Here is a 27008-nt window from a genome sequence, read left to right on the forward strand (position 1 = left end):
GGCACCCAGATGGCACCAGTGGCACCCAAGACACCCAGATGTCACCAATGGCACCCAGATGGCACCAACGGCTCCCAGATGGCACCAACAGCACCCAAGACACCCAGATGCCACCAACGCCACTCACGACACCCGAATACCACCAACAGCACCCAGATGGCACCAACGCCACCCCCAGCACCCCCCCGAGATCACCCGACACCCCCACCAACCTCCTGGGGGTGCCATCCTCGTGGGGCGGCACGATGCCCACGGTGCCGGTGCCCGAGGTGCGCAGGAGGTCGATCATCTGCTCGTGGCTCAGCGCCACCGCCGCCACCGTGCCCACCTCCAGCAGGCGGCTACCGCGCCGCAGCCCCGGGGCACCGGGGGGGCACCCACGGCACGGGGACGGCACCCGCGGCACCCGGGACCTGGGGATGGCACCCGCGGCGCCCGGGACACACGGATGTGACCGACGGCGTCCCGCGGCGCCCGCGTGGCACCGACGGCACTCGCGACACCCAGACGGCACCGACGGCACACGGATGGCACGGGAATGGCACCGACGGCACCCGGATGGCACCGGTGGCATCCAGGGAGCTCGGAGGGCACCAGTGGCACCCAGGACATCCAGGTGGCACCCGTGGCTCAGAGATGGCATCAACGGCACCCGGATGGCACCAGTGGCTCAGAGATGGCACCAGTGGCACCCGGATGGCACCAGTGGCTCCCAGATGGCACCGATGGCACCCAAGACACCCAGATGGCACCAGTGGCTCAGAGATGGCACCAGTGGCACCCAGGACACTTGGAGGTCACCAATGGCACGCACGGCACCCAAACGGCACCCGTGGCTCAGAGATGGCACCAACGGCACCCAGATGGCACCGACGGCACCCAGATGGCACCAATGGCTCCCAGATGGCACCGACGGCACCCATGAGACCCAGATGACACCAATGGCTCCCCGATGGCACCAATGGCACCCAGAGATGTCACCAATGGCTCCCGGATGGCACCAATGGCACCCAGGGCACTCAGATGGCACCAATGGCTCAGAGATGTCACCAAAGGCTCCCGGATGGCACCAATGGCTCCCAGATGGCACCAATGGCACCAATGGCTCCCGGATGGCACCAGTGGCACCCAGATGGCACCAGTGGCACCCAGATGGCACCAGTGGCACCCAAGACACTCAGATGGCACCAATGGCTCAGAGATGTCACCAATGGCACCCAGATGGCACCAATGGCTCCCAGATGGCACCAACAGCACCCAAGACACCCAGATTCCACCAACGCCACTCACGACACCCGAATACCACCAACAGCGCCCAGATGGCACCCGAACATCACCAACGCCACCCCCAGCACCCCCAACACCCCCACCAACCTCCTGGGGGTGCCATCCTTGTGGGGCGGCACGATGACCACGGTGCCGGTGCCCGAGGTGCGCAGGAGGTCAATCATCTGCTCGTGGCTCAGCGCCACCGCCGCCACCGTGCCCACCTCCAGCAGGCGGCTACCGCGCCGCAGCCCCGGGGCACCGGGGGGGCACCCACGGCACGGGGACGGCACCCGCGGCACCCGGGACCTGGGGATGGCACCCGCGGCGCCCGGGACACCCGGATGTGACCGACGGCGCCCGCGGCGCCCGCGTGGCACCGACGGCACTCGCGACACCCAGACGGCACCGACGGCACACGGATGGCACGTGAATGGCTCCGGTGGCACCCGGATGGCACCGGTGGCATCCAGGGAGCTCGGAGGGCACCAGTGGCACCCAGGACATCCAGGTGGCACCCGTGGCTCAGAGATGGCATCAACGGCACCCGGATGGCACCCGTGGCTCAGAGATGGCACCAGTGGCACCCAGATGGCACCAATGGCTCCCAGATGGCACCAGTGGCACCCAGGACACTTGGAGGTCACCAATGGCACGCACGGCACCCAAACGGCACCCGTGGCTCAGAGATGGCACCAACGGCACCCAGATGGCACCAGTGGCACCCAGATGGCACCAATGGCTCCCAGATGGCACCAGTGGCACCCAAGAAACTCAGATGACACCAATGGCACCCAGATGGCACCAGTGGCTCCCAGATGGCACCAGTGGCACCCAGGACACTTGGAGGTCACCAACGGCACCCACGGCACCCAAACGGCACCCGTGGCTCAGAGATGGCACCAATGGCACCCAGATGGCACCAATGGCTCCCAGATGGCACCGACGGCACCCATGAGACCCAGATGACACCAATGGCTCCCCGATGGCACCAATGGCACCCAGAGATGTCACCAATGGCTCCCGGATGGCACTGATGGCACCCAAGACACTCAGATGGCACCAATGGCTCAGAGATGTCACCAAAGGCTCCCGGATGGCACCAATGGCTCCCAGATGGCACCAATGGCACCAATGGCTCCCAGATGGCACCAGTGGCACCCAGATGGCACCAGTGGCACCCAAGACACTCAGATGGCACCAATGGCTCCCAGATGGCACCAACGGCACCCAGATGGCACCAGTGGCACCCAAGACACTCAGATGGCACCAATGGCTCCCAGATGGCACCAACGGCACCCAGATGGCACCAATGGCTCCCAGATGGCACCAACAGCACCCAAGACACCCAGATTCCACCAACGCCACTCACGACACCCGAATACCACCAACAGCGCCCAGATGGCACCCGAACATCACCAACGCCACCCCCAGCACCCCCAACACCCCCACCAACCTCCTGGGGGTGCCATCCTTGTGGGGCGGCACGATGCCCACGGTGCCGGTGCCCGAGGTGCGCAGGAGGTCAATCATCTGCTCGTGGCTCAGCGCCACCGCCGCCACCGTGCCCACCTCCAGCAGGCGGCTACCGCGCCGCAGCCCCGGGGCACCGGGGGGGCACCCACGGCACGGGGACGGCACCCGCGGCACCCGGGACCTGGGGATGGCACCCGCGGCGCCCGGGACACACGGATGTGACCGACGGCGCCCGCGGCGCCCGCGTGGCACCGACGGCACTCGCGACACCCAGACGGCACCGACGGCACACGGATGGCACGGGAATGGCACCGGCGGCACCCGGATGGCACCGGTGGCATCCAGGGAGCTCGGAGGGCACCAGTGGCACCCAGGACATCCAGGTGGCACCCGTGGCTCAGAGATGGCATCAACGGCACCCGGATGGCACCAGTGGCTCCCAGATGGCACCAGTGGCACCCAGGACACTTGGAGGTCACCAACGGCACCCACGGCACCCAAACGGCACCCGTGGCTCAGAGATGGCACCAATGGCACCCAGATGGCACCAATGGCTCCCAGATGGCACCAGTGGCACCCAAGACACTCAGATGTCACCAATGGCTCCCAGATGGCACCGATGGCACCGGGATGGCACCAATGGCTCCCAGATGGCACCGATGGCACCCATGAGACCCAGATGACACCAATGGCACCCGGATGGCACCAGTGGCACCCAAGACACTCAGATGGCACCAATGGCTCAGAGATGTCACCAATGGCACCCAGATGGCACCAATGGCACCCAGATGGCACCAATGGCTCAGAGATGGCACCAATGGCTCCCGGATGGCACCCGTGGCACCAATGGCTCCCAGATGGCACCAACGGCTCCCAGATGGCACCAACAGCACCCAAGACACCCAGATGCCACCAACGCCACTCACGACACCCGAATACCACCAACAGCACCCAGATGGCACCAACGCCACCCCCAGCACTCCCCGACACCCCCACCAACCTCCTGGGGGTGCCATCCTCGTGGGGCGGCACGATGCCCACGGTGCCGGTGCCCGAGGTGCGCAGGAGGTCGATCATCTGCTCGTGGCTCAGCGCCACCGCCGCCACCGTGCCCACCTCCAGCAGGCGGCTACCGCGCCGCAGCCCCGGGGCACCGGGGGGGCACCCACGGCACGGGGACGGCACCCGCGGCACCCGGGACCTGGGGATGGCACCCGCGGCGCCCGGGACACACGGATGTGACCGACGGCGTCCCGCGGCGCCCGCGTGGCACCGACGGCACTCGCGACACCCAGACGGCACCGACGGCACACGGATGGCACGGGAATGGCACCGACGGCACCCGGATGGCACCGGTGGCATCCAGGGAGCTCGGAGGGCACCAGTGGCACCCAGGACATCCAGGTGGCACCCGTGGCTCAGAGATGGCATCAACGGCACCCGGATGGCACCAGTGGCTCCCAGATGGCACCAGTGGCACCCAGGACACTTGGAGGTCACCAACGGCACCCACGGCACCCAAATGGCACCCGTGGCTCAGAGATGGCACCAATGGCACCCAGATGGCACCAATGGCACCCAGATGGCACCAGTGGCACCCAAGACACTCAGATGTCACCAATGGCTCCCAGATGGCACCGATGGCACCGGGATGGCACCAATGGCTCCCAGATGGCACCGATGGCACCCATGAGACCCAGATGACACCAATGGCACCCGGATGGCACCAGTGGCACCCAAGACACTCAGATGGCACCAATGGCTCAGAGATGTCACCAATGGCTCAGAGATGTCACCAATGGCTCCCAGATGGCACCAATGGCTCCCAGATGGCACCAATGGCTCCCAGATGGCACCGATGGCACCCAGATGGCACCAGTGGCACCCAAGACACCCAGATGGCACCAATGGCACCAGTGGCACCAATGGCTCCCAGATGGCACCGATGGCTCCCAGATGGCACCGACGGCACCCATGAGACCCAGATGACACCAATGGCACCCGGATGGCACCAATGGCAACCTTGAGATCCAGATGGCACCAATGGCTCCCAGATGGCACCAATGGCTCAGAGATGTCACCAATGGCTCCCGGATGGCACTGATGGCACCCAAGACACTCAGATGGCACCAATGGCTCAGAGATGTCACCAATGGCTCCCAGATGGCACCAATGGCACCCAGATGGCACCGATGGCACCCGGATGGCACCAATGGCTCCCAGATGGCACCGATGGCACCCAGATGGCACCAGTGGCAACCTTGAGACCCAGATGGCACCAATGGCTCCCAGATGGCACCGATGGCACCCAAGACACTCAGATGGCACCAATGGCTCAGAGATGTCACCAATGGCTCCCGGATGGCACCAATGGCTCCCAGATGGCACCAGTGGCACCCAAGACACTCAGATGGCACCAATGGCTCAGAGATGGCACCAATGGCTCCCGGATGGCACCCGTGGCACCAATGGCTCCCAGATGGCACCAATGGCTCCGGGATAGCACCGATGGCTCCCAGATGGCACCAACAGCACCCAAGACACCCAGATGCCACCAACGCCACTCACGACACCCGAATACCACCGATGGCTCCCAGATGCCACCAACACCACCCCCAGCACCCCCCCGAGATCACCCGACACCCCCACCAACCTCCTGGGGGTGCCATCCTCGTGGGGCGGCACGATGACCACGGTGACGGTGACCGAGGTGCGCAGGAGGTCGATCATCTGCTCGTGGCTCAGCGCCACCGCCGCCACCTTGCACACCTCCAGCAGGCGGCTACCGCGCCGCAGCCCCGCTTGCCAGGCGAAGCCGTACTCCTCCACCTCGGCCACGCTGCCGTCGGGGTGCACGTGGAAGCCCAGCTGGCCCAGCCCGTTGCGCCGCAGCGTCATGTCCACCGTGGCACAGCCCGGCGTGGTCACCTGCGTGCCAGGCGCGGCGGCTCGGTCGGCAACGGCGCCCCGGCGAAGCGGAGCGCGGCCGCTCGGGCACCTTCGAGGCAGGTTTTGCTCCGTGCCCGCTTTGGGCCTTGGCATTGTTTCGGGGGTTGATTCCGGCTTGCTGATTCAGCAATTTCGAGGCCTCGTTTTTGGCCGGTTTTGCCCATTTTTTGCCCGTTTTCTTCCCGTTTTATCCCTTTTTAATCGCTCCTATTTCGGCGCTGTTCGGCTTCTCCCGGTTTTTCCCCCCGTTCTCCCCATTTTTCTCCATTTTTCCCTCAATTTGCCTTGAATTTTTTTGCCCATTTTCCCACGTTTTTTGCTATTCCTCAATTTCCCCCATTTCTCCCCCATTTGTCCCAATTTTCCCCCATTTCCCCAACTTTTTTCCCCCATTTTTCCCGCCGTTTTCCCAACTTTTTTCCCCCCCTTTCTCCCCAAATTTTTTCCTCAATTTCCCCCATTTTTCCCCATTTCCCCCCCATTTTACCCAGTTTTCCCTCATTTTCCCCCCCATTTTCCCCTCATTTTTCCCCATTTCCCCCCAACTTTTTCCCCCTAATTCTCCCAACTTTTCCCCCATTTCCCCAACCTTTTTCCCCCAATTCTTCCCTCCCATTTTTGCCCCCCATTCCCCCCCATTTCTCCCCCATTTTTCCCCCAATTTCCCCCCATTTCCCCAACTTTTTCCCCCCATTTTTCCCAATTTCCCCCAATTTTTCCCCATTTCCCCAGTTTTCCCCCATTCCCCCCCATTTTTCCCAATTTTCCCCCATTTTCCCAACTTTTTCCCCCAAATTTCCCCCATTTTTCCCTCCATTTTCCCAACGTTTTTCCCATTTTTCCCCCAATTTCCCCAACTTCTTTCCCCCATTTTTCCCTCCAATTTTCCCCCGTTTTCCCCCCATTTCCCCCCATTTTCCCCAATTTTTTCCCCCATTTCCCCCCATTTCCCCAACTTCTTTCCCTCAATTTTTCCCTCCAATTTTCCCCCATTTCCCCCCATTTCCCCAACCTTCTCCCCCCATTTCCCCCCATTTTTCCCAATTTTCCCCCCAATTTTTCCCCATTTCCCCAACTTTTCCCCCCATTTTCCCCCCATTTTTCCCGTTTTACCCCCAATTTCCCCCAATTCCTCAAATTTCCCCCAAATTCCCCCATTTTCCCCCATTCCCCCCCATTTTCCCAATTTTTCCCCCCATTTTCCCCCGTTTTTCCCCCAATTTCCCCCATTTTCCCCCCAGTTTCCCATTTCTCCAACTTTTCCCCCCATTTCCCCCCCATTTTTCCCCCCAATTTCCCCCCAATTTTCCCCCCAATTTCCCCCCATTTCCCCAACCTTTTCCCATTTTCCCCCCATTTTTCCCGATTTTCCCCCCAATTTCCCATTTCTCCCAATTTCCCCCCAACTTTTCCCCCCATTTTCCCCCCATTTTTCCCAAATTCCCCCCATTTCCCCCAATTCCTCAAATTTCCCCCAAATTCCCCCATTTTCCCCCATTCCCCCCCATTTTCCCAATTTTTCCCCCCATTTTCCCCCGTTTTTCCCCCAATTTCCCCCATTTTCCCCCCAGTTTCCCATTTCTCCAACTTTTCCCCCCATTTCCCCCCAATTTTTCCCCCCCAATTTCCCCCCAATTTTCCCCCCAATTTCCCCCCATTTCCCCAACCTTTTCCCCCCATTTTCCCCCCATTTTTCCCAATTTTCCCCCCAATTTTTCCCCATTTCCCCAACCTTTTCCCCCCATTTTCCCCCCATTTTTCCCAATTTTCCCCCCAATTTTTCCCCATTTCTCCCAATTTCCCCCCAACTTTTCCCCCCATTTCCCCCCATTTTTCCCAAATTCCCCCCAACTTTTCCCCCCAATTTCCCCCCAACTTTTCCCCCCATTTTCCCCCCATTTTTCCCAAATTCCCCCCATTTCCCCCAATTTCCCCCCAACTTTTCCTATTTCCCCCCAATTTTTCCCCCCAATTTCCCCCCATTTCCCCCCAATTTTTCCCCCCAATTTCCCCCCAACTTTTCCCCCCATTTTCCCCCCCATTTTTCCCAAATTCCCCCCATTTCCCCCAATTTCCCCCCAACTTTTCCCCCCATTTCCCCCTAATTTTTCCCCCCAATTTCCCCCCATTTCCCCAACCTTTTCCCCCCAATTTCCCCCCATTTCCCCAACTTCTTTCCCCCAATGTTTCCCTCCAATTTTCCCCCGTTTTTCCCCCAATTTCCCCCATTCCCCCCCAATTTCCCCCCATTTCCCCAACCTTTTCCCCCCATTTTCCCCCCATTTCTCCCAATTTCCCCCCAACTTTTCCCCCCATTTTCCCCCCCATTTTTCCCAAATTCCCCCCATTTCCCCCAATTTCCCCCCAACTTTTCCCCCCATTTCCCCCTAATTTTTCCCCCCAATTTCCCCCCATTTCCCCAACCTTTTCCCCCCATTTTCCCCCCATTTTTCCCAATTTTCCCCCCAATTTCCCCCCATTTCTCCCAATTTCCCCCCAACTTTTCCCCCCATTTTCCCCCCCATTTCCCCCCATTTTTCCCAAATCCCCCCAATCCCCCAAATCCCCCCCAAAATCCCCCCAATCCCCCCAACCCCCTCCACTTCTCCCCTCACCTTGAGCCTCTGCACGATCTCCCTGACCTCCTCCGCCGCTCCCTCCGCTCCCTCCGCTCCCTCTCCCGCCGCCGATCCCGCCGATCCCGCCGATCCCGCCGCCGATCCCGCCGCCGCCCTCACGCTGACCAGATCCCCGCGCCCGTGGTAGATCCTCAACGCCGCTCCCTCGGCGCTCCAACCGATCACGTCCCCGGTGAAACAATTGAACACCACCTCCTTGGCCCCCAAATCCAAGAGCACCACGAACTCCTTGGAAATGCCCAAAACGCACGGGATCTCCGCGCCCCCCCGGCCGAAATCGGTGACGGAAACGCGCCACGAAACGGCGCCGGAACTTTCCAACTCCGCCCAAGGCCGAGCTTTGGATTTCTCCTTCTTTTTGGAAGCCAAGGAGATGAGGTTGAACTTGCCGGCCGTGTCCAAGGGCGTGTTGGTGACGTAGTTCTCCGCCAGATCCCGCAGGTATTCCTGCCGCGTCCTCGTGGCCATGGTGCGGAATTTGTGGGATTTGTGCGCCGCGTTCTCGGCGTTGATGGCCTTGGCCAAGAGGAAGGCGCGGAAGAGCTCGGAGCGGCCGAAGGTGACGCCCGCCGGCGGCACCGGGGGGCCGAAGGGAGGGACGTCCTTGGAGCGCGTGACGGCGACGCTTTGGGGGGCGGAGAAGGGGGGGGAAAAAAGGGGGGTTTGAGGGGATTTGGGGGGGATTTGGGGGGATTTTGGGGGGAGTTTGGGGGGATTTGAGGGGATTTGAGGGGGATTTGGGGGGATTTGGGGGGAGTTTGGGGGGATTTGAGGGGAGTTTGGGGGGATTTGGGGGGATTTGAGGGGGATTTGGGGGGATTTGGGGGGAATTTGGGGAGATTTGAGGGGATTTTGGGGGGATTTGAGGGGGATTTGGGGGGAGTTTGGGGGAATTGGGGGGATTTTAAGGGATTTGGGGGGATTTGAGGGGGATTGGGGGGGGTTTGGGGGAATTGGGGGGATTTTGGGGGAATTTGGGGAGGTTTTGGGGGATTTGGGGGGATTTTGGGCAGATTTGGGGAAATTTGGGGGATTTTGGGTGGATTTTGGGGGGAATTTGGGGAGATTTGAGGGGATTTTGGGGGGATTTTGGGGGAATTTGGGGAGATTTGAGGGGATTTTGGGGGGATTTGGGGGGAGTTTGGGGGGATTTTAAGGGATTTGGGGGGGATTTGGGGGGATTTGGACGGAGTTTGGGGGGATTTGGGGGGATTTTAAGGGATTTGGGGGGGATTTGGGGGGATTTGGGGGGAGTTTGGGGGGATTTGGGGGGATTTTAAGGGATTTGGGGGGGATTTGGGGGGATTTCGGGGGATTTCAGGGGGATGTGGGGGAAATTTTGGGGGATTTGGGGGGATTTTGGGGGAATTTGGGGGATTTGGGGTGGATTTTGGGGGGATTTGAGGGGAAATTTTGGGGGATTTGGGGAGAATTTGGGGGGATTTGAGGGGATTTTGGGGGATTTTGGGGGATTTCGGGGGGATTTGGGGGAAATTTGGGGGGATTTGGAGGGATTTTGGGAGGATTTGGGGGAGTTTGGGGGGATCCAGGATGCACCGGGATGCACTGGAATCCACCAGGATCCACCGGGATCCATCGGGATCCACCAGGATGCACCGGGATGTGCCAGGATCCACCGGGATCCACCAGGATCCGTCGGGATGGGCCGGGATGGGCCACGATGTGCCAGGATGGGCCAGGATCTGTTGGGATGGGCCGGGATGGGCCGGGATCCACCAGGATCCCCTGGGATGGGCCAAGATCCACCGGGATGGGCTGGGATGCACCGGGATGGGCCGGGATCCACCGGGATCCACCAGGATCCCCCGGGATGGGCCAGGATGTGCCAGGATCCACTGGGATCCACCAGGATCCCCTGGGATGGGCCGGGATGGACCGGGATCCCCTGGGATGGGCCAGGATGGGCCGGAATCCACCGGGATCCACCAGGATCCCCCGGGATGGGCCGGGATGTGCCAGGATCCACTGGGATCCACCAGGATCCCCCGGGATGGGCCGGGATCCACCAGGATCTCCCAGGATGGGCCGGGATGCACCGGGATGCACCAGGATGGGCCGGGATCCACCAGGATCCCCTGGGATGCGCCAGGATGCACCGGGATGGGCTGGGATCCACCAGGATCCACTGGGATCCACCAGGATCTCCTGGGATGGGCCGGGATGGGACAGGATGGGCCAGGATCCACCAGGATCCACCAGGATGCACCAGGATGGGCTGGGATGGGACGGAATCCCCCGGGATGGGCCGGGATGTGCCATGATCCACCGCGATCCACCGGGATCCACCAGGATCTCCTGGGATGGGCCAGGAAGGGCCGGGATGCACCAAGATGGGCCAGGCTCCCCCGGGATGGGCCGGGATGGGCCGGGATCCACTGGGATCCACCAGGATCCACCAGGATCCCCCAGGATGGGCCGGGATGGGCCGGGATGGGCTGGGATCTGTCAGGATGGGCCGGGATCCACCGGGATCCACCGGGATCCACCAGGATCCCCCGGGATGGGCCGGGATGGGTCGGGATGGGCTGGGATGGACCGGGATCCCCTGGGATGGGCCGGGATGTGCCAGGATCCACCGGGATCCACCGGGATCCCCCAGGATCCCCCAGGATGGGCCGGGATCCACCGGGATCCACCGGGATCCCCCAGGATCCCCCAGGATGGGCCGGGATCCCCCAGGATGGGGCGGGATCCACCAGGATCCCCCAGGATCCCCCGGGATGGGCCGGGATGAGCTGGAATGGGCCGGGATCCACCAGGATCCCCCGGGATGGGCCAGGATCCCCCGGAATGGGCTGGGATCCACCAGGATCCCCCAGGATGGGCCAGGATCCCCCGGGATGGGCCGGGATCCACCGGGATGGGCCGGGATGGGCCAGGATGGGCCGGGATCCACCGGGATCCACCAGGATCCCCCGGGATGGGCCGGGATCCCCCGGGATGGGCCGGGATGGGTCACGGTCAGCCAGGATGGGCCGGGATGGGCCGGGATGGGCCGGGATCCCCCAGGATGGGCCGGGATGGGCCGGGATGGGCCAGGATCCCCCGGGATCCCCCGGGATCCCCCCGGATCCCCCGGGGTGGGGGCGGCACCTGTAGCAGACGCTGTCGGAGCAGGGCTGGTGGGCGCGCACGATGATGAAGACGTGCTGGAAGTGGGAGCGGATGTTCTGGGGCGTGAAGGGCAGCGCCCCCGGCTCCTGGAAGATGATGGTGACGATGTCGTTGCCGATGTGGCGCTTCCGGAGCAGCTGGGAAGGAGGCGGGGTGGGATCGGGGGAGGGGGAGGGGAGGGGAAATAAAAAACAAAAAAAAAAAGAAATGAAAAAATCAACCGGGAACGGGAACGGGAGGGATCCGGTCTCGGGATCGGCCAAGAGAGGTGGGATCGGCCAAGGAAGCTTTGGGAGAGGTGGGGGGTTGGGAGGATTCAACTCGGGGGAAATTTCAATGCTTGGGATCAAGCAACGCTTGGGATCAAACAATGCTTGGGATCTCCTTCAACCCTCGGGATCTCCCAAACCTTGGGATCATCCAAATCTTGGGAACCTTCCAACCCTTGAGTTCCTTCAACCCTTGGGATCCTTCAACTCTTAGGATCAGCCAATTCTTGGGATCCTCCAACTCTTGGGATCTCCTTCAACCCTTGGGGATCCTCCAACCCTTGGGATCCTTCAACCCTTGGGATCCTCCAACCCTTGGGATTCCCTAATTTCAGGGATCCACCAATCAACTCTTGGGATCCTCTTCAACTCTTGGGATCCTTCAACTCTTGGGATCTCCCAACCCTTGGGATCCTTCAACCCTTGGGATCCCCCAACCCTTGGGATCCTCCAACCTTTGGGATCATCCAACCCTTGGGATCCTTCAACCCTTGGGATCCTCCAACCCTTGGGATCCTCCAACCCTTGGGATTCCCTAATTTCAGGGATCCACCAACCAACCCTTGGGATCCTCTTCAACTCTTGGGATCCTTCAACTCTTGGGATCTCCCAACCCTTGGGATCCTTCAACCCTTGGGATCTCCCAGTTCTTGGGAACCTTCAACTCCTGCGATCCTCCAACCCTTGGGATCTCTCAACCCTTGGGATCTCCCAAACCTTGGGATCATCCAATTCTTGGGATCCTTCAACTCTGGGGATTATCCAACCCTTGGGATCCTCCAACCCTTGGGGAGCCACCAACTCTTGGGATCCTTCTACTCTTGGGATGCTTCAACCCTTGGGATCCTCCAACCCTTGGGATCCTCCAACCCTTGGGATCCCCCAGCCCTTGGCACCCCCCAGTCTCCGTGGATCCCCGGGAAGGGCCGGGATCTCCGGCGGTACCTGCTGCCGGTTGTTGGGCGTGTAGGGCAGCATGGTGGACACGTGGAACATGATCTCGTAATCCTGGTACGTGGTGTACAGCGAGTGCGTGCCCGTGGAATCGGCTGCGGAAAACCGGGAGAACCCATCCGGTGAAATCCCAAATCCCGGGATCCGACGGGATCCCAAAGCTCACTCTTGGTGTCCAACTGGGAGCACCCAACCCTTGGGATGTCCCAATCCTTGGGATCCTTCAACCCTTGGGATCCCCAACTTTTGGGACCACCCAACCTTTGGGATCCTTCAACCCTTGGGACTCCCCAGCTCTTGGGATCCTTCAACCTTTGGGATCACCCACCCAACTCTTAGGATCCCCCAACTCCTGGGATCCTCCACCGCGCTGCAGAGCGAGTGCGCGCCCGTGGAATCGGCTGCGGAAAACCGGGAGAACCCATCCGGGTGAAATCCCAAATCCCGGGATCCGATGGGATCCCAAAACTCACTCTTGGTGTCCAACTGGGAGCGCCCAACCCTTGGGATCCTCCAACCTTTGGGATCCTTCAACCATTGGGATCCTTCAACTCTTGGGATCCTTCAACTCTTGGGATCCTTCAACTCTTGGGATCCCCAAACTTCTGGGATGTCCCAGCTCTTGGGATCCTCCAACCTTTGGGACCACCCAACTTTTGGGATCCCCCAATTCTTGGAATCCTTCAAGAGTACCCACGGAATTGACTACGGAAAACACGGAAAACCCATCCGGGTGGAATCCCAAATCCCGGGATCCGCCGGGATCCCAAAACTCACTCTTGGTGTCCAACTGGGAGCGCCCAACTCTTGGGATCCTTCAACCCTTGGGATCTCCCAACCCTTGGGATCCCCCAATTCTTGGAATCCTTCAGTCTTTGGGACCACCCAATTTTTGGGATCCCCCAACCCTTGGGATCCCCCAATTCTTGGAATCCGTCAACCCTCAGGATCCCCCAACTCCTGGGATCCCCCAACTTCTGGGAGCACCCAACCCTCAGGATCCCCCAACTCCTGGGATCCCCCCCCTTGCTGCAGAGCGAGTGCGCGCCCGTGGAATCGGCTGCGGAAAACACGGAAAACCCATCCGGTGAAATCCCAAATCCTGGGATCCGATGGGATCCCAAAACTCACTCTTGGTGTCCAACTGGGAGCACCCAACCCTTGGGATCCTTCAACCCTTGGGATCTCCCAACCCTTGGGATCCTTCAACTCTTGGGATCCTTCAACACTTGGGATCCTTCAACCCTCGGGATCCTTCAACCCTCAGGATCCCCAAACTTCTGGGACCACCCAACTCTTGGAATCCTTCAGTCTTTGGGATCACCCAACCCTTGGGATCCCCCAATTCTTGGAATCCTTCAGTCTTTGGGATCCCCCAACCTTTGGGATCCCCCAGTTCTTGGAATCCTTCAAGAGTACCCACGGAATCGACTACGGAAAACACGGAAAACCCATCCGGGTGAAATCCCAAATGCCGGGATCCGCCGGGATCCCAAAACTCACTCTTGGTGTCCAACTGGGAGCACCCAACCCTTGGGATCCTTCAACCCTTGGGATCTCCCAACCCTTGGGATCCCCCAATTCTTGGAATCCTTCAGTCTTTGGGACCACCCAATTTTTGGGATCCCCCAACCCTTGGGATCCCCCAATTCTTGGAATCCGTCAACCCTCAGGATCCCCCAACTCCTGGGATCCCCCAACTTCTGGGAGCACCCAACCCTCAGGATCCCCCAACTCCTGGGATCCCCCCCCTTGCTGCAGAGCGAGTGCGCGCCCGTGGAATCGACTACGGAAAACACGGAAAACCCATCCGGTGAAATCCCAAATCCTGGGATCCGATGGGATCCCAAAACTCACTCTTGGTGTCCAACTGGGAGCACCCAACCCTTGGGATCCTTCAACCCTTGGGATCTCCCAACCCTTGGGATCCTTCAACTCTTGGGATCCTTCAACACTTGGGATCCTTCAACCCTCGGGATCCTTCAACCCTCAGGATCCCCAAACTTCTGGGACCACCCAACTCTTGGAATCCTTCAGTCTTTGGGATCACCCAACCCTTGGGATCCCCCAATTCTTGGAATCCTTCAGTCTTTGGGATCCCCCAACCTTTGGGATCCCCCAGTTCTTGGAATCCTTCAAGAGTACCCACGGAATCGACTACGGAAAACACGGAAAACCCATCCGGGTGAAATCCCAAATCCCGGGATCCGCCGGGATCCCAAAACTCACTCTTGGTGTCCAACTGGGAGCGCCCAACTCTTGGGATCCTTCAACCCTTGGGATCTCCCAACCCTTGGGATCCCCCAATTCTTGGAATCCTTCAGTCTTTGGGACCACCCAATTTTTGGGATCCCCCAACCCTTGGGATCCCCCAATTCTTGGAATCCGTCAACCCTCAGGATCCCCCAACTCCTGGGATCCCCCAACTTCTGGGAGCACCCAACCCTCAGGATCCCCCAACTCCTGGGATCCCCCCCCTTGCTGCAGAGCGAGTGCGCGCCCGTGGAATCGGCTGCGGAAAACACGGAAAACCCATCCGGTGAAATCCCAAATCCTGGGATCCGATGGGATCCCAAAACTCACTCTTGGTGTCCAACTGGGAGCACCCAACCCTTGGGATCCTTCAACCCTTGGGATCTCCCAACCCTTGGGATCCTTCAACTCTTGGGATCCTTCAACACTTGGGATCCTTCAACCCTCGGGATCCTTCAACCCTCAGGATCCCCAAACTTCTGGGACCACCCAACTCTTGGAATCCTTCAGTCTTTGGGATCCCCCAACCTTTGGGATCCCCCAGTTCTTGGAATCCTTCAAGAGTACCCACGGAATCGACTACGGAAAACACGGAAAACCCATCCGGGTGAAATCCCAAATGCCGGGATCCGCCGGGATCCCAAAACTCACTCTTGGTGTCCAACTGCGCCGCGTATTTGGTGAAGGATTTGAGGGAAACCTTCTCGCCCAGGAGCGTGAGGAACTCGTCGAGCGCGGGCCCGGCGGCCTCGTTGTTGTACATCTCCTCCTCCGAGCTCTGCCCGGCCTTGCAGTACAGAATCCCCACCTTGTGCCGCCGGCACAGCTGCGGCAACAGCGGGAATTGGGGGATTTGGGGATTCGGGAGCGGGGATGCGGGGATTTGGGGGTTTGGGAGGGGGGATTTGGGGATTTGGGAGGGGGAATTTGGGGATTTGGGAGTGGGGATTTGGGGATTTGGGGATTTGGGAGCAGGAATTTGGAGATTTGGGAGTGGGGATTTGGGGATTTGGGGATTTGGGAGCAGGAATTTGGAGATTTGGGAGGGGGAATTTGGGGATTTGGGGATTTGGGAGTGGGGATTTGGGGATTTGGGGATTTGGGAGCGGGGATTTGGGGATTTGGGAGGGGAAATTTGGGAGGGGGAAGTTGGGGATTTGGGGATTTGGGAGGGGGAATTTGGGGATTTGGAGATTTGGGAGCGGGGATTTGGGGATTTGGGAGTGGGGATTTGGGGATTTGGGGATTTGGGAGGGGGGATTTGGGAGTGGGAATTTGGGGATTTGGGAGGGGGAATTTGGGGATTTGGGGATTTGGGAGGGGGGAATTTGGGGATTTGGGAGGGGGGAATTTGGGGATTTGGAGATTTGGGAGCGGGGATTTGGAGATTTTGGGATTTTGGAGGGGGAAATTGGGGATTTGGGAGCGGGGATTTGGGGATTTGGGAGGGGAAATTTGGGAGGGGGAAGTTGGGGATTTGGGGATTTGGGAGGGGGAATTTGGGGATTTGGAGATTTGGGAGCGGGGATTTGGGGATTTGGGAGTGGGGATTTGGGGATTTGGGAGCGGGGATTTGGGGATTTGGGAGCGGGAATTTGGGAGGGGGAATTTGGGGATTTGGGGATTTGAGAGCGGGGATTTGAGAGTGGGGATTTGGGGATTTGGGAGTGGGGATTTGGGGATTTGGGAGGGGGGAATTTGGGGATTTGGGGATTTGGGGATTTGGGAGCGGGAATTTGGGGATTTGGGAGCGGGGATTTGGGAGGGGGAAGTTGGGGATTTGGGGATTTGGGAGCGGGGATTTGGGACTGGTAATTGGGGATTTGGGGATTTGGGAGGGGGAATTTGGGAGGGGTAAGTTGGGGATTTGGGAGCGGGGATTTGGGGATTTGGGAGGGGGAATTTGGGACTGGTAATTGGGGATTTGGGGATTTGGGAGGGGGAAGTTGGGGATTTGGGAGTGGGGATTTGGGAGCAGGAATTTGGGGATTTGGGAGGGGGGATTTGGGAGGGGGAATTTGGGGATTTGGGGATTTGGGAGGGGGAAGTTGGGGATTTGGGGATTCGGGAGTGGGGATTTGGGGATTTGGGGATTTGGGAGTGGGGATTTGGGAGCGGGAATTTGGAGATTTGGGAGCGGGAATTTGGAGATTTGGGGATTTGGGAGTGGGAATTTGGGGATTTGGAAGGGGGAATTTGGGGATTCGGGAGTGGGAATCTCCCAACCCTTAGGATCCTTCAACTCTTAGGATCTCCCAACCTTTGGGATCCTCCAACCCTTGGGATCCTCCAACCTTTGGGATCCTCCAACCCTTGAATCACCCAAGACCCTTCGGGATACCCCAACCCTTGGGATCCCTCAAACCTTAGGATCAACCAATTTCTGGGATCACCTGAGCCCCTTTGGGATCCTTCAAACCTTGGATCCCCCCAATCCCAGAAATCTCCCAATCCTTGGAATTCCCCAGTCCTTGGAATCCCAGGAATCCCCAAACCCCAGGAATCCCCAAACCCCAGGAACCCAGGAACTCCCAAACCCCAGGAACCCTTAAACCCCAGGATTCCCCAATATCCTAGGAACTCCCAAACCCCAGGAACCCCCAAACCCCAGCAAATCCCACGAATCCCCGATTCCCAGCAATCCCAGAAACCCCAAAATCCCAGGAACCCCCAAACCCCAGGATTCCCCAAACCCCAGCAAATCCCAGCAATCCCCAAACCCCAGCAAATCCCACGATTGCCCCCCCAAACCCCAGCAATCCCCAACTCCCAAGAATCCCAGCAATCCCAGAAACCCCAAAATCCCAGGAATCCCCAAACCCCAGCAAATCCCAGGAACCCCCAAATCCCAGGAACTCCCAAACCCCAGGAGCCCCCAAACCCCAGCAATCCCCGACTCCCAAGAATCCCAGCAATCCCAGAAACCCCAAAATCCCAGGAATCCCCAAACCCCAGCAAATCCCAGGAACCCCCAAACCCCAGGAACCCTCAAACCCCAGGATTCCCCAATATCCCAGGATTCCCCAAACCCCAGCAAATCCCAGGAACCCCCAAATCCCAGGAACTCCCAAACCCCAGGAGCCCCCAAACCCCAGCAATCCCCAAACCCCAGCAATCCCAGGAACCCCCAAACCCCAGGAATCCCCAAACCCCAGCAAATCCCAGGAACCCCCAAACCCCAGGAACCCTCAAACCCCAGGATTCCCCAATATCCCAGGATTCCCCAAACCCCAGCAAATCCCAGGAACCCCCAAATCCCAGGAACTCCCAAACCCCAGGAGCCCCCAAACCCCAGCAATCCCCAAACCCCAGCAATCCCAGGAACCCCCAAACCCCAGGAACCCCCAAACCCCAGGAAATCCCAGGATTCCCCAAACCCCAGGAGCCCCCAAACCCCCCAAAATCCCAGGATTCCCCAAACCCCAGGAAATCCCAGGAACCCCCAAATCCCAGGAACTCCCAAACCCCAGCAACCCCCCAAAACCCCAGGAACCCCCAAACCCCAGCAAATCCCAGGAACTCCCAAACCCCAGGAACCCCCAAACCCCAGCAAATCCCAGGAACCCAGGAACCCCCAAACCCCAGAAATCCCCAAACCCCAGCAAATCCCAGGAACCCCCCAAAATCCCAGGAACCCCCAAACCCCAGCAAATCCCAGGAACTCCCAAACCCCAGAAATCCCCAAACCCCAGCAAATCCCACGATTCCCCCCCCCCCAAACCCCAGCAATCCCCGACTCCCAACAATCCCGGCAATCCCAGCAACCCCCCAAAACCCCAGGAACCCCCAAACCCCAGCAAATCCCAGGAACCCAGGAACCCCCAAACCCCAGAAATCCCCAAACCCCAGCAAATCCCAGGAACCCCCAAACCCCAGGAACCCCCAAACCCCAGCAAATCCCAGGAACCCCCAAACCCCAGAAACCCCCAAACCCCAGCAAATCCCACAATCCCCCCCCCAAACCCCAGCAATCCCCGACTCCCAACAATCCCGGCAATCCCAGCAACCCCCCAAAACCCCAGGAACCCCCAAACCCCAGCAAATCCCAGGAACCCAGGAACCCCCAAACCCCAGGAACCCCCAAACCCCAGGAAATCCCAGGAACCCCCAAACCCAGAAACCCCCAAACCCCAGCAAATCCCACGATTCCCCCCCCCCCAAACCCCAGCAATCCCCGACTCCCAACAATCCCAGCAATCCCAGCAACCCCCCAAAATCCCAGGATTCCCCAAACCCCAGGAAATCCCAGGAACCCCCAAATCCCAGGAACTCCCAAACCCCAGGAGCCCCCAAACCCCAGGATTCCCCGAACCCCAGGAAATCCCAGGAACCCCCAAATCCCAGGAACCCCCAAACCCCAGGAAATCCCAGGATTCCCCAAACCCCAGGAAATCCCAGGAGCCCCCAAACCCCCCAATATCCCAGGATTCCCCAAACCCCAGCAAATCCCACGACTCCCCCCCAAACCCCAGCAATCCCCGACTCCCAACAATCCCAGCAATCCTCGACTCCCAACAATCCCAGCAATCCCAGCAACCCCCCCAAAATCCCAGGAATCCCCTTTCCATCCCCCCAACTCTCACCCCCTGCTCGTCCAGCTTGAGCAGCTGCTCGGGGACCTTGGGCGAGCAGAGCGCCATCCGCAGGCACTGCACGTTCAGCTCGGGAAGCACGAATTCCAGGATATCCCGGAGCGGGAGCCCCCGCAGCGACCCCGCCTTGGCCGTGCTGGGCGTGGCGTCCTCCAGGATGGATCCGCGCAGCGTGGCCAGCTGGGAAAAGGGGGGAAAAACAAAAATAAACAAAAAAATCCGGGATGAGAATGGCGGAATGGGAACGGGGAAGGATGGAGTAGAAGGGGGAGGGGTTTGCGTAGCGCGGTTTGGATGTGGAGGGGGTTTGGTAATGGGGGTTTGGCAAAGGGATTTTTCCAAGATTTTTTTCCCAAGGGATTTTTCCCAAGGTTTTTTTCCCAAGGGGTTTCTCCCAACGGTTTTCCCAAGGTTTTTTTTCCAAAGGGTTTTTCCCAAGGGGTTTTTCCCCAAGGTTTTTTTCCCAAGGGATTTTTCCCAACGGTTTTCCCAAGGTTTTTTTTCCAAGGGATTTTTCCCAAGGAATTTTCCCAAAGGGATTTTTCCCAAGGTTTTTTCCCCAAGGGGTTTTTCCCAAGGGATTTTTCCTGAGGGGTTTTTTCCAAGGGATTTTTCCCAAGGGATTTCTCCCAATGGTTTTCCCAAGGTTTTTTTCCCCGAGGTTTTTTCCCAAAGGGTTTTTCCCAAGGAATTTTCCCAAGGGTTTTTCCCAAGGTGTTTTTCCCAAGGGTTTTTCCCAAGGGTTTTTTCCCAATATTTTTTTTCCAAGAGGTTTTTCCAAAGGGTTTTTCCCAAGGGGTTTTTCCAAAGGGTTTTTTTCCCCCAAGGAATTTTCCCAAAGGGATTTTTCTCAAGGTTTTTTCCCGAGGTTTTTTTCCCAAGGGTTTTTCCCAAGGGTTTTTCCCAAGGTTTTTTTCCCAAGGGTTTTTCCCCAAGGGGTTTTTCCCAAGGAATTTTCCCAAAGGGATTTTTCCCAAGGTTTTTTTCCCAAGGTGTTTTTCCCAAGGTTTTTTTTCCCAAGGGGTTTCCCCCAACGGTTTTCCCAAGGTTTTTTTTCCAAGGGATTTTTCCCAAGGAATTTTCCCAAAGGGATTTTTCCCAAGGTTTTTTCCCCAAGGGGTTTTTCCCAAGGTTTTTTTCCCAAGGTTTTTTTTCCAAGGGGTTTTTCCAAAGGGATTTTTCCCAAGGTTTTTTTCCCTGAGGTTCTTTCCCCCAAGGAATTTTCCCAAGGTTTTTTTCCCAAGGTTTTTTTCCAAAGGGTTTTTCCCCAAGGGATTTTTCCCAAGCGATTTTTCCCAAGGGTTTTTCCCAAGGTTTTTTCCCGAGGTTTTTTCCCCCAAGGAATTTTCCCAAAGGGATTTTTCCCAAGGTTTTTTTCCCTGAGGTTTTTTCCCCAAGGGATTTTTCCCAAGGTTTTTCTCCCAAGGGGTTTCTCCCAAGGGATTTTTCCCAAGGTTTTTTTCCCAAGGGATTTCTCCCAACGGTTTTCCCAAGGGATTTTTCCCAAGAGATTTTTCTCAAGGTTTTTTTCCCCGAGGTTTTTTTTCCAAGGGATTTCTCCCAGTGGTTTTCCCAAGGGGTTTTTCTCCCAAGGGTTTTTCCCGAGGTTTTTTTCCCCAAGGAATTTTCCAAGGGGTTTCTCTCGAGGGATTTTTCCTGAGGGGTTTTTCCCAAGGGATTTTTCCAAAGGGTTTTTCCCAAGGTTTTTTTCCCAAGGTTTTTTCCTCGAGGTTTTTTTCCCCAAGGGGTTTTTTCCAAAGGGTTTTTCCTGAGGGGATTTTTCCCAAGGGGGTTTTCCCAAGGTTTTTTCCCAAGGAATTTTCCCAAAGGGATTTTTCCCAAGGTTTTTTCCCCAAGGTTTTTTCCCCAAGGGGTTTTTCCCAAGGTTTTTTTCCCAATATTTTTTTTCCAAGAGGTTTTTCCAAAGGGTTTTTCCCAAGGTTTTTTCCCGAGGTTTTTTCCCCAAGGAATTTTCCCAAAGGGATTTTTCCCAAGGTTTTTTTCCCTGAGGTTTTTTCCCCCAAGGGTTTTTCCCAAGGTTTTTTTCCCAAAGGGATTTTTCCCAAGGTTTTTTCCCCGAGGTTTTTTTCCCCAAGGGGTTTTTTCCAAAGGGTTTTTCCTGAGGGGATTTTTCCCAAGGGGGTTTTCCCAAAGGGTTTTTCCCGAGGTTTTTTTCCTCAAGGAATTTTCCCAAAGGGATTTTTCTCAAGGTTTTTTTCCCAAGGTTTTTTCCCGAGGTTTTTTTCCCCAAGGAATTTTCCCAAAGGGATTTTTCCCAAGGCTTTTTTCCCAAGGTTTTTTTTCCAAGGGGTTTTTCCAAAGGGGTTTTCCCGAAGGGATTTTTCCCAAGGTTTTTTTCCCAAGGTTTTTTCCCCAAGGGGTTTTTCCCAAGGTTTTTTTCCCAAGGTTTTTTTTCCAAGGGGTTTTTCCAAAGGGGTTTTCCCAAGGGATTGTTCCCAAGGGATTTTTCCCAATGTTTTCCCAAGGGGTTTTTCCAAAGGGTTTTTCCCAAGGGATTTTTCCCAAGGGATTTTCCCCAAGGGTTTTTCCCAAGGGTTTTTTCCCAAGGGGTTTCTCCCAACGGTTTTCCCAAGGTTTTTTTTCCAAGGGATTTTTCCCAAGGAATTTTCCCGAGGGGTTTTTTTCCCAAGGGTTCCCTCCAAGGGGTTTTTCCCAAGGTTTTTTTCCCCCAAGAAATTTTCCCAAGGGATTTTTCTCGAGGTTTTTTTCTGAGGGATTTTCCCCGAGGGATTTTTCCCAAGGTTTTTCTCCCAAGGGGTTTCTCCCAACGGTTTTCCCAAGGGATTTTTCCCAAGGGATTTTTCCCAAAGGATTTTTCCCAAGGAATTTTTCCCAAGGGATTTCTCCCAATGGTTTTTCCAAGGGGTTTTTCCCAAGGGATTTTTCCCAAGGTGTTTTTCCCAAGGTTTTTTTCCAAAGGGTTTTTCCCCAAGGGGTTTTTCCCAAGGAATTTTCCCAAAGGGATTTTTCCCAAGGTTTTTTTCCCAAGGGTTTTTCCCACGGGTTTTTCCCAAGGTTTTTTTCCCAAGGGGTTTCTCCCAACGGTTTTCCCAAGGTTTTTTTTCCAAGGGATTTTTCCCAAGGAATTTTCCCAAAGGGATTTTTCCCAAGGGTTCCCTCCAAGGGGTTTTTCCCAAGGTTTTTTTCCCCCAAGGAATTTTCCCAAGGGATTTTTCTCGAGGGTTTTTTCTGAGGGATTTTCCCCGAGGGATTTTTCCCAAGGTTTTTTTCCCAAGGGGTTTCTCCCAACGGTTTTCCCAAGGGATTTTTCCCAAGGGATTTTTCCCAAAGGATTTTTCCCAAGGAATTTTTCCCAAGGGATTTCTCCCAATGGTTTTTCCAAGGGGTTTTTCCCAAGGGATTTTTCCCAAGGGTTTTTTCCCAAGGGTTTTTCCCAAGGGATTTTTCCCAAGGGATTTTCCCCAAGGGATTTTTCCCAAGGTTTTTTTCCCAAGGGGTTTCCCCCAACGGTTTTCCCAAGGTTTTTTTTCCAAGGGACTTTTCCCAAGGAATTTTCCCAAAGGGATTTTTCCCAAGGGTTCCCTCCAAGGGGTTTTTCCCGAGGGGTTTTTCCCAAGGTTTTTTTCCCCCAAGGAATTTTCCCAAGGGATTTTTCTCGAGGGTTTTTTCTGAGGGATTTTCCCCGAGGGATTTTTCCCAAGGTTTCTCTCCCAAGGGGTTTTTCCCAAGGGATTTCTCCCAAGGTTTTCTTCCCAAAGGATTTTTCCCGAGGGGTTTTTCCCAAGGAATTTTTCCCGAGGGGTTTTTCCCAAGGGATTTTTCCCAAGGGGATTTTCCCAAGGGGATTTTTCCCAAGGTTTTCTTTTTTTGGGGACCAGGACCTGGCTGGTGCGGAAGATGAGGCGGTGCTGGAATTGGGGGCCGTGCTCTTTGTGCTCCTCCAGCTTTTCCCGACGGATGCTCACGGCCACCGGGCCCAGCTTCTCGTCCACGCCGAAATAGTTGGAATGTTCTGGGTGGGAAAAGCGGGATTTGGGGGATTTGGGGAGATTTGGGGGGGATTTTGGGGGATTTGGGGGGATTTTGGGGGGAATTTGGGGGATTTGGGGGGGATTTTGGGGGGATTTGGGGGGATTTGGGGGGGAATTTGGGGGGATTTGGGGGATTTTGGGGGGATTTTGGGGATTTTGGGGGGATTTTGGGGGATTCGGGAGGATTTGGGGAGATTTTGGGGGGATTTGGGGGGATTTGGGGGATTTTGGGGAGATTTTGGGGGGATTTGGGGGGATTTTGGGGGGATTTTGGGGGATTCGGGAGGATTTGGGGAGATTTTGGGGGGATTTTGGGGGATTTGGGGGGGATTTTGGGGAGTTTGGGGGATTTTGGGAGGATTTTGGGGGGATTTTGGGGGGATTTTGGGGGATTTTGGGGAATTTTGGGGGGATTTTGGGGGATTTAAGGGGATTTGGGGGGGATTTTAGAGGGATTTGGGGGATTTTGGGGGGATTTTGGGGGATTTGGGGGATTTTGGGGGGATTTTGGGGGGACTTGGGGGATTTTGGGGGGATTTTGGGGATTTGGGGGATTTTGGGGAGTTGGGGGGATTTTGGGGAGATTTTGGGGGATTCGGGAGGATTTGGGGAGATTTTGGGGGGATTTGGGGGGATTTTGGGGGGATTTTGGGAGGATTTGGGGAGATTTTGGGGGATTTTGGGGGGATTTTGGGGGGATTTGGGGGATTTTGGGGGGACTTGTGGGATTTTGGGGGAATTTGGGGGGATTTGGGGGATTTTGGGGGATTTTGGGGGATTTGGGGGGACTTGGGGGATTTTGGGGGGACTTGGGGGGATTTGGGAGGATTTGGGGGATTTTGGGGGATTTTGGGGGGATTTTGGGGGATTTTGGGGGGACTTGGGGGATTTTGGGGGGACTTGGGGGGATTTGGGGGATTTTGGGGGGATTTTGGGGGATTTTGGGGGGATTTTGGGGGATTTGGGGGATTTTGGGGGGATTTGGGGGGATTTTGGGGGATTTTGGGGGGATTTGGGGGGATTTGGGGGATTTGCGGGGGATTTTGGGGGATTTGGGAGGATTTGGGAGGATTTTGGGGGATTTGGGGGGATTTGGGGGATTTTGGGGGATTTTGGGGGGATTTGGGGGGATTTTGGGGGATTTTGGGGGATTTTGGGGGGATTTGGGGGGATTTGGGGAGATTTTGGAGGGATTTAGGGGGGATTTGGGGGAATTTCGGACGATTGGGGGGGTTTTGGGGGGAATTTTGTGGAATTTGGAGGGATTTTTGGAGGATTTTTGGGGATTTAGGGGGAATTTGGAGGAGATACAAAATTCCAGCCAAACCAAGGAGGAATCGGGCAAACCAGAAGAAACCGAGGAATCTCCAAAACAGAACTGAAGGAATTTTGGGAATTTCAAAGCTCCCAAATCCCCCCTCCCCCTTCCCATCATTCCCAACCTTTCCCATGGAAATAATCCCGGTAGTAACGCGCTCCCAAATCCACGTGCTCCACGCTGAAATTCCGCAGCCTCTCCGGATCCCTCTGCTGCTCCTTGGGCACTTCCAAGACGGAAATCCCAGCGTTGGTCGGCTTCCCCACGTGGAGAGAATCCGGAAAAACCCCCGGAGATCCCAAAAATCCCGGAGCCGCCGTTTTGGAGAAGCTGAGGTCGCGTTCTCCGGCGCCGCCGCCGATCTCGTTGCGGAAGTGAGGGCAGCTGAGCAGCAGCTCGTTGCTGGTGTTATCCCCCACGTCGTGCTCCAGGTTTTCCTTGGAATTCAAGTCCTCCGTGCTGGAAAAAGCGGGATCGGAGCCGGCCGAAGCGGCGGAAGCGCCCGTGGTGGTGTTGCGGCGCCGGGCGCCGGCGCAGCGCTGCTGCAGCGCGGCCGCGCTCGGCTCGAACAGGATGCTCTGAGCGTCGTAGTGGGCGAAGCTTTTCCGGCAAATCCACGATTTCCACGGCGCTTCCCGGGATTCCTCAGGATCTTTGGGATCGGCCTCGGCGCGGCCGCCGCTCCGGAGCTTTTTAAAGATGGAGTCGTCGCTTTTCGGGCAACGCCGGCGCGGTTTTTCCTTGGGCTGGGGAGGCTCGTCCGGGACGCCGTCGCGGGTTTCGGGTTGGAGGCCGGGAAAATCCCGCTCGGGAGCGGCCGTTTTGGTGCGGAATTCCTTCAGCATCTCCAAGAAACTCTGCTCGGAAATGCCCTGCACGTCGATGGACGAGGTGCTGCCGTATTCCCGGAAAAGCCCGGCTCCGCTGGAAGCGCCGGCGCCGCCGCGAGATTCCGAATTTTCCTCGGCGTCGCACTCGCTCAGCGTCACTTCGCTGCTGCTCCGCTGCCGTAACGGAGTCGTCGCCGTCGCCGCCGTTCCCAAAAATCCCTCCTGGAATTCCACGTCCTTGGAACGCCGCCGCGCCAAGCGGTGAAGGGCTTTGAAGCCGGGAACGGCGGCCAAGGGTTGAGCGCTTGGGAAATGGCGGGAAGAAGCCGGAGAATCCTTGGAATCCTTGGAATCTTTGCTCCGCGGCGGCCACTCGGCCACGCGGGCGCGGACGCCCATTTTGGGAACGGTGGGAGCCCAAAAGGGAGCGGCGCCGGCGGAGTCGGAGCGTTGGGAATTCATGATCCCGCTGGGAAATTTGGGATGGAGGAGGTCATGGTCCGGTTGGGATGGGCACGGAGCGGGGTCGGGATTCCGGAGAGGGCGAGGAGAGGTCGAGGTGGAGGCCGCGGTGCCGGCGCATGGCGGGGGTGGGGCCGGAATTCTGGGGGGGGGAAGGAGAGGATTAGTGGGATGGAGAATTCCCAAAAAATCCCCAAAGGGCCCCAGGGGTTTGGGGGTTTCTCCCTACAGGAATTTCTCAGGGAATCCTGGAATTTGGGGATTTGACTCCATGGAAATTCCTCAAAAAAGCTGGGAATTTGTAGATCTGTATCCCACAAAAACTCCTTAAAACCCTTGGAATTGCTGCATTTATCCCATGGGAATTCCTCAGGAAATCCTGGATTTTGGGGATTTATCCCCATGGAAATTCCTTTAAAAATCCTTGGAATTGCTGCATTTATCCCACGGAAATTCCTCAGGAAATCCTGGAATTTGGAAATTCCTTTAAACCCTTGGAATTGCTGCATTTATCACACGGAAATTCCTTAAAAACCCTTGGAATTGGTGACTTTATCCCTGTTGAGATCCCTCAGGAAATCCTGGAATTGGGGGATTTATTCCCATGGAAATTCCTCAAAAATAACCTTGGAATTGCTGCATTTATCCCCATAAGAATCCCTCAGGAAATCCTGGAATTTGGGGATTTATCCCATGGGAATCCCTCAGGAAATCCTGGAATTTGCAAATTCCTTTAAACCCTTGGAATTGGAGGATTTATCCCACAAAAACTCCTCAAAAACCTTGGAATTGCTGCATTTATCCCACGGAAATTCCTCAAAACCCTTGGAATTGGTGACTTTATCCCTGGTG

At 57.0% G+C, this 27008-nt stretch overlaps 1 protein-coding gene across 1 annotated transcript in view; it reads right to left on the reverse strand.

The window, feature by feature from the left end:
- Positions 1-26279, reverse strand: part of LOC138100608 (signal-induced proliferation-associated 1-like protein 3) — a 73849-nt gene extending 47570 nt beyond the window's left edge. The window contains exons 1-8 of the mRNA XM_068998483.1: positions 24989-26279; positions 23397-23527; positions 19525-19713; positions 15593-15767; positions 12680-12783; positions 11445-11602; positions 8307-8955; positions 5396-5670 (exon numbers count right to left, since the gene is read on the reverse strand). Coding sequence (XP_068854584.1) covers positions 5396-5670; positions 8307-8955; positions 11445-11602; positions 12680-12783; positions 15593-15767; positions 19525-19713; positions 23397-23527; positions 24989-26156 — 2849 coding nt within the window. The 5' untranslated portion in view covers positions 26157-26279. The remainder of the gene's footprint in view (positions 1-5395; positions 5671-8306; positions 8956-11444; positions 11603-12679; positions 12784-15592; positions 15768-19524; positions 19714-23396; positions 23528-24988) is intronic.
- Positions 26280-27008: the final 729 nt, after the last annotated feature.

The sequence above is a fragment of the Aphelocoma coerulescens genome, unplaced genomic scaffold (assembly GCF_041296385.1).
Source record: "Aphelocoma coerulescens isolate FSJ_1873_10779 unplaced genomic scaffold, UR_Acoe_1.0 HiC_scaffold_118, whole genome shotgun sequence".
NCBI lineage: Eukaryota > Metazoa > Chordata > Aves > Passeriformes > Corvidae > Aphelocoma > Aphelocoma coerulescens.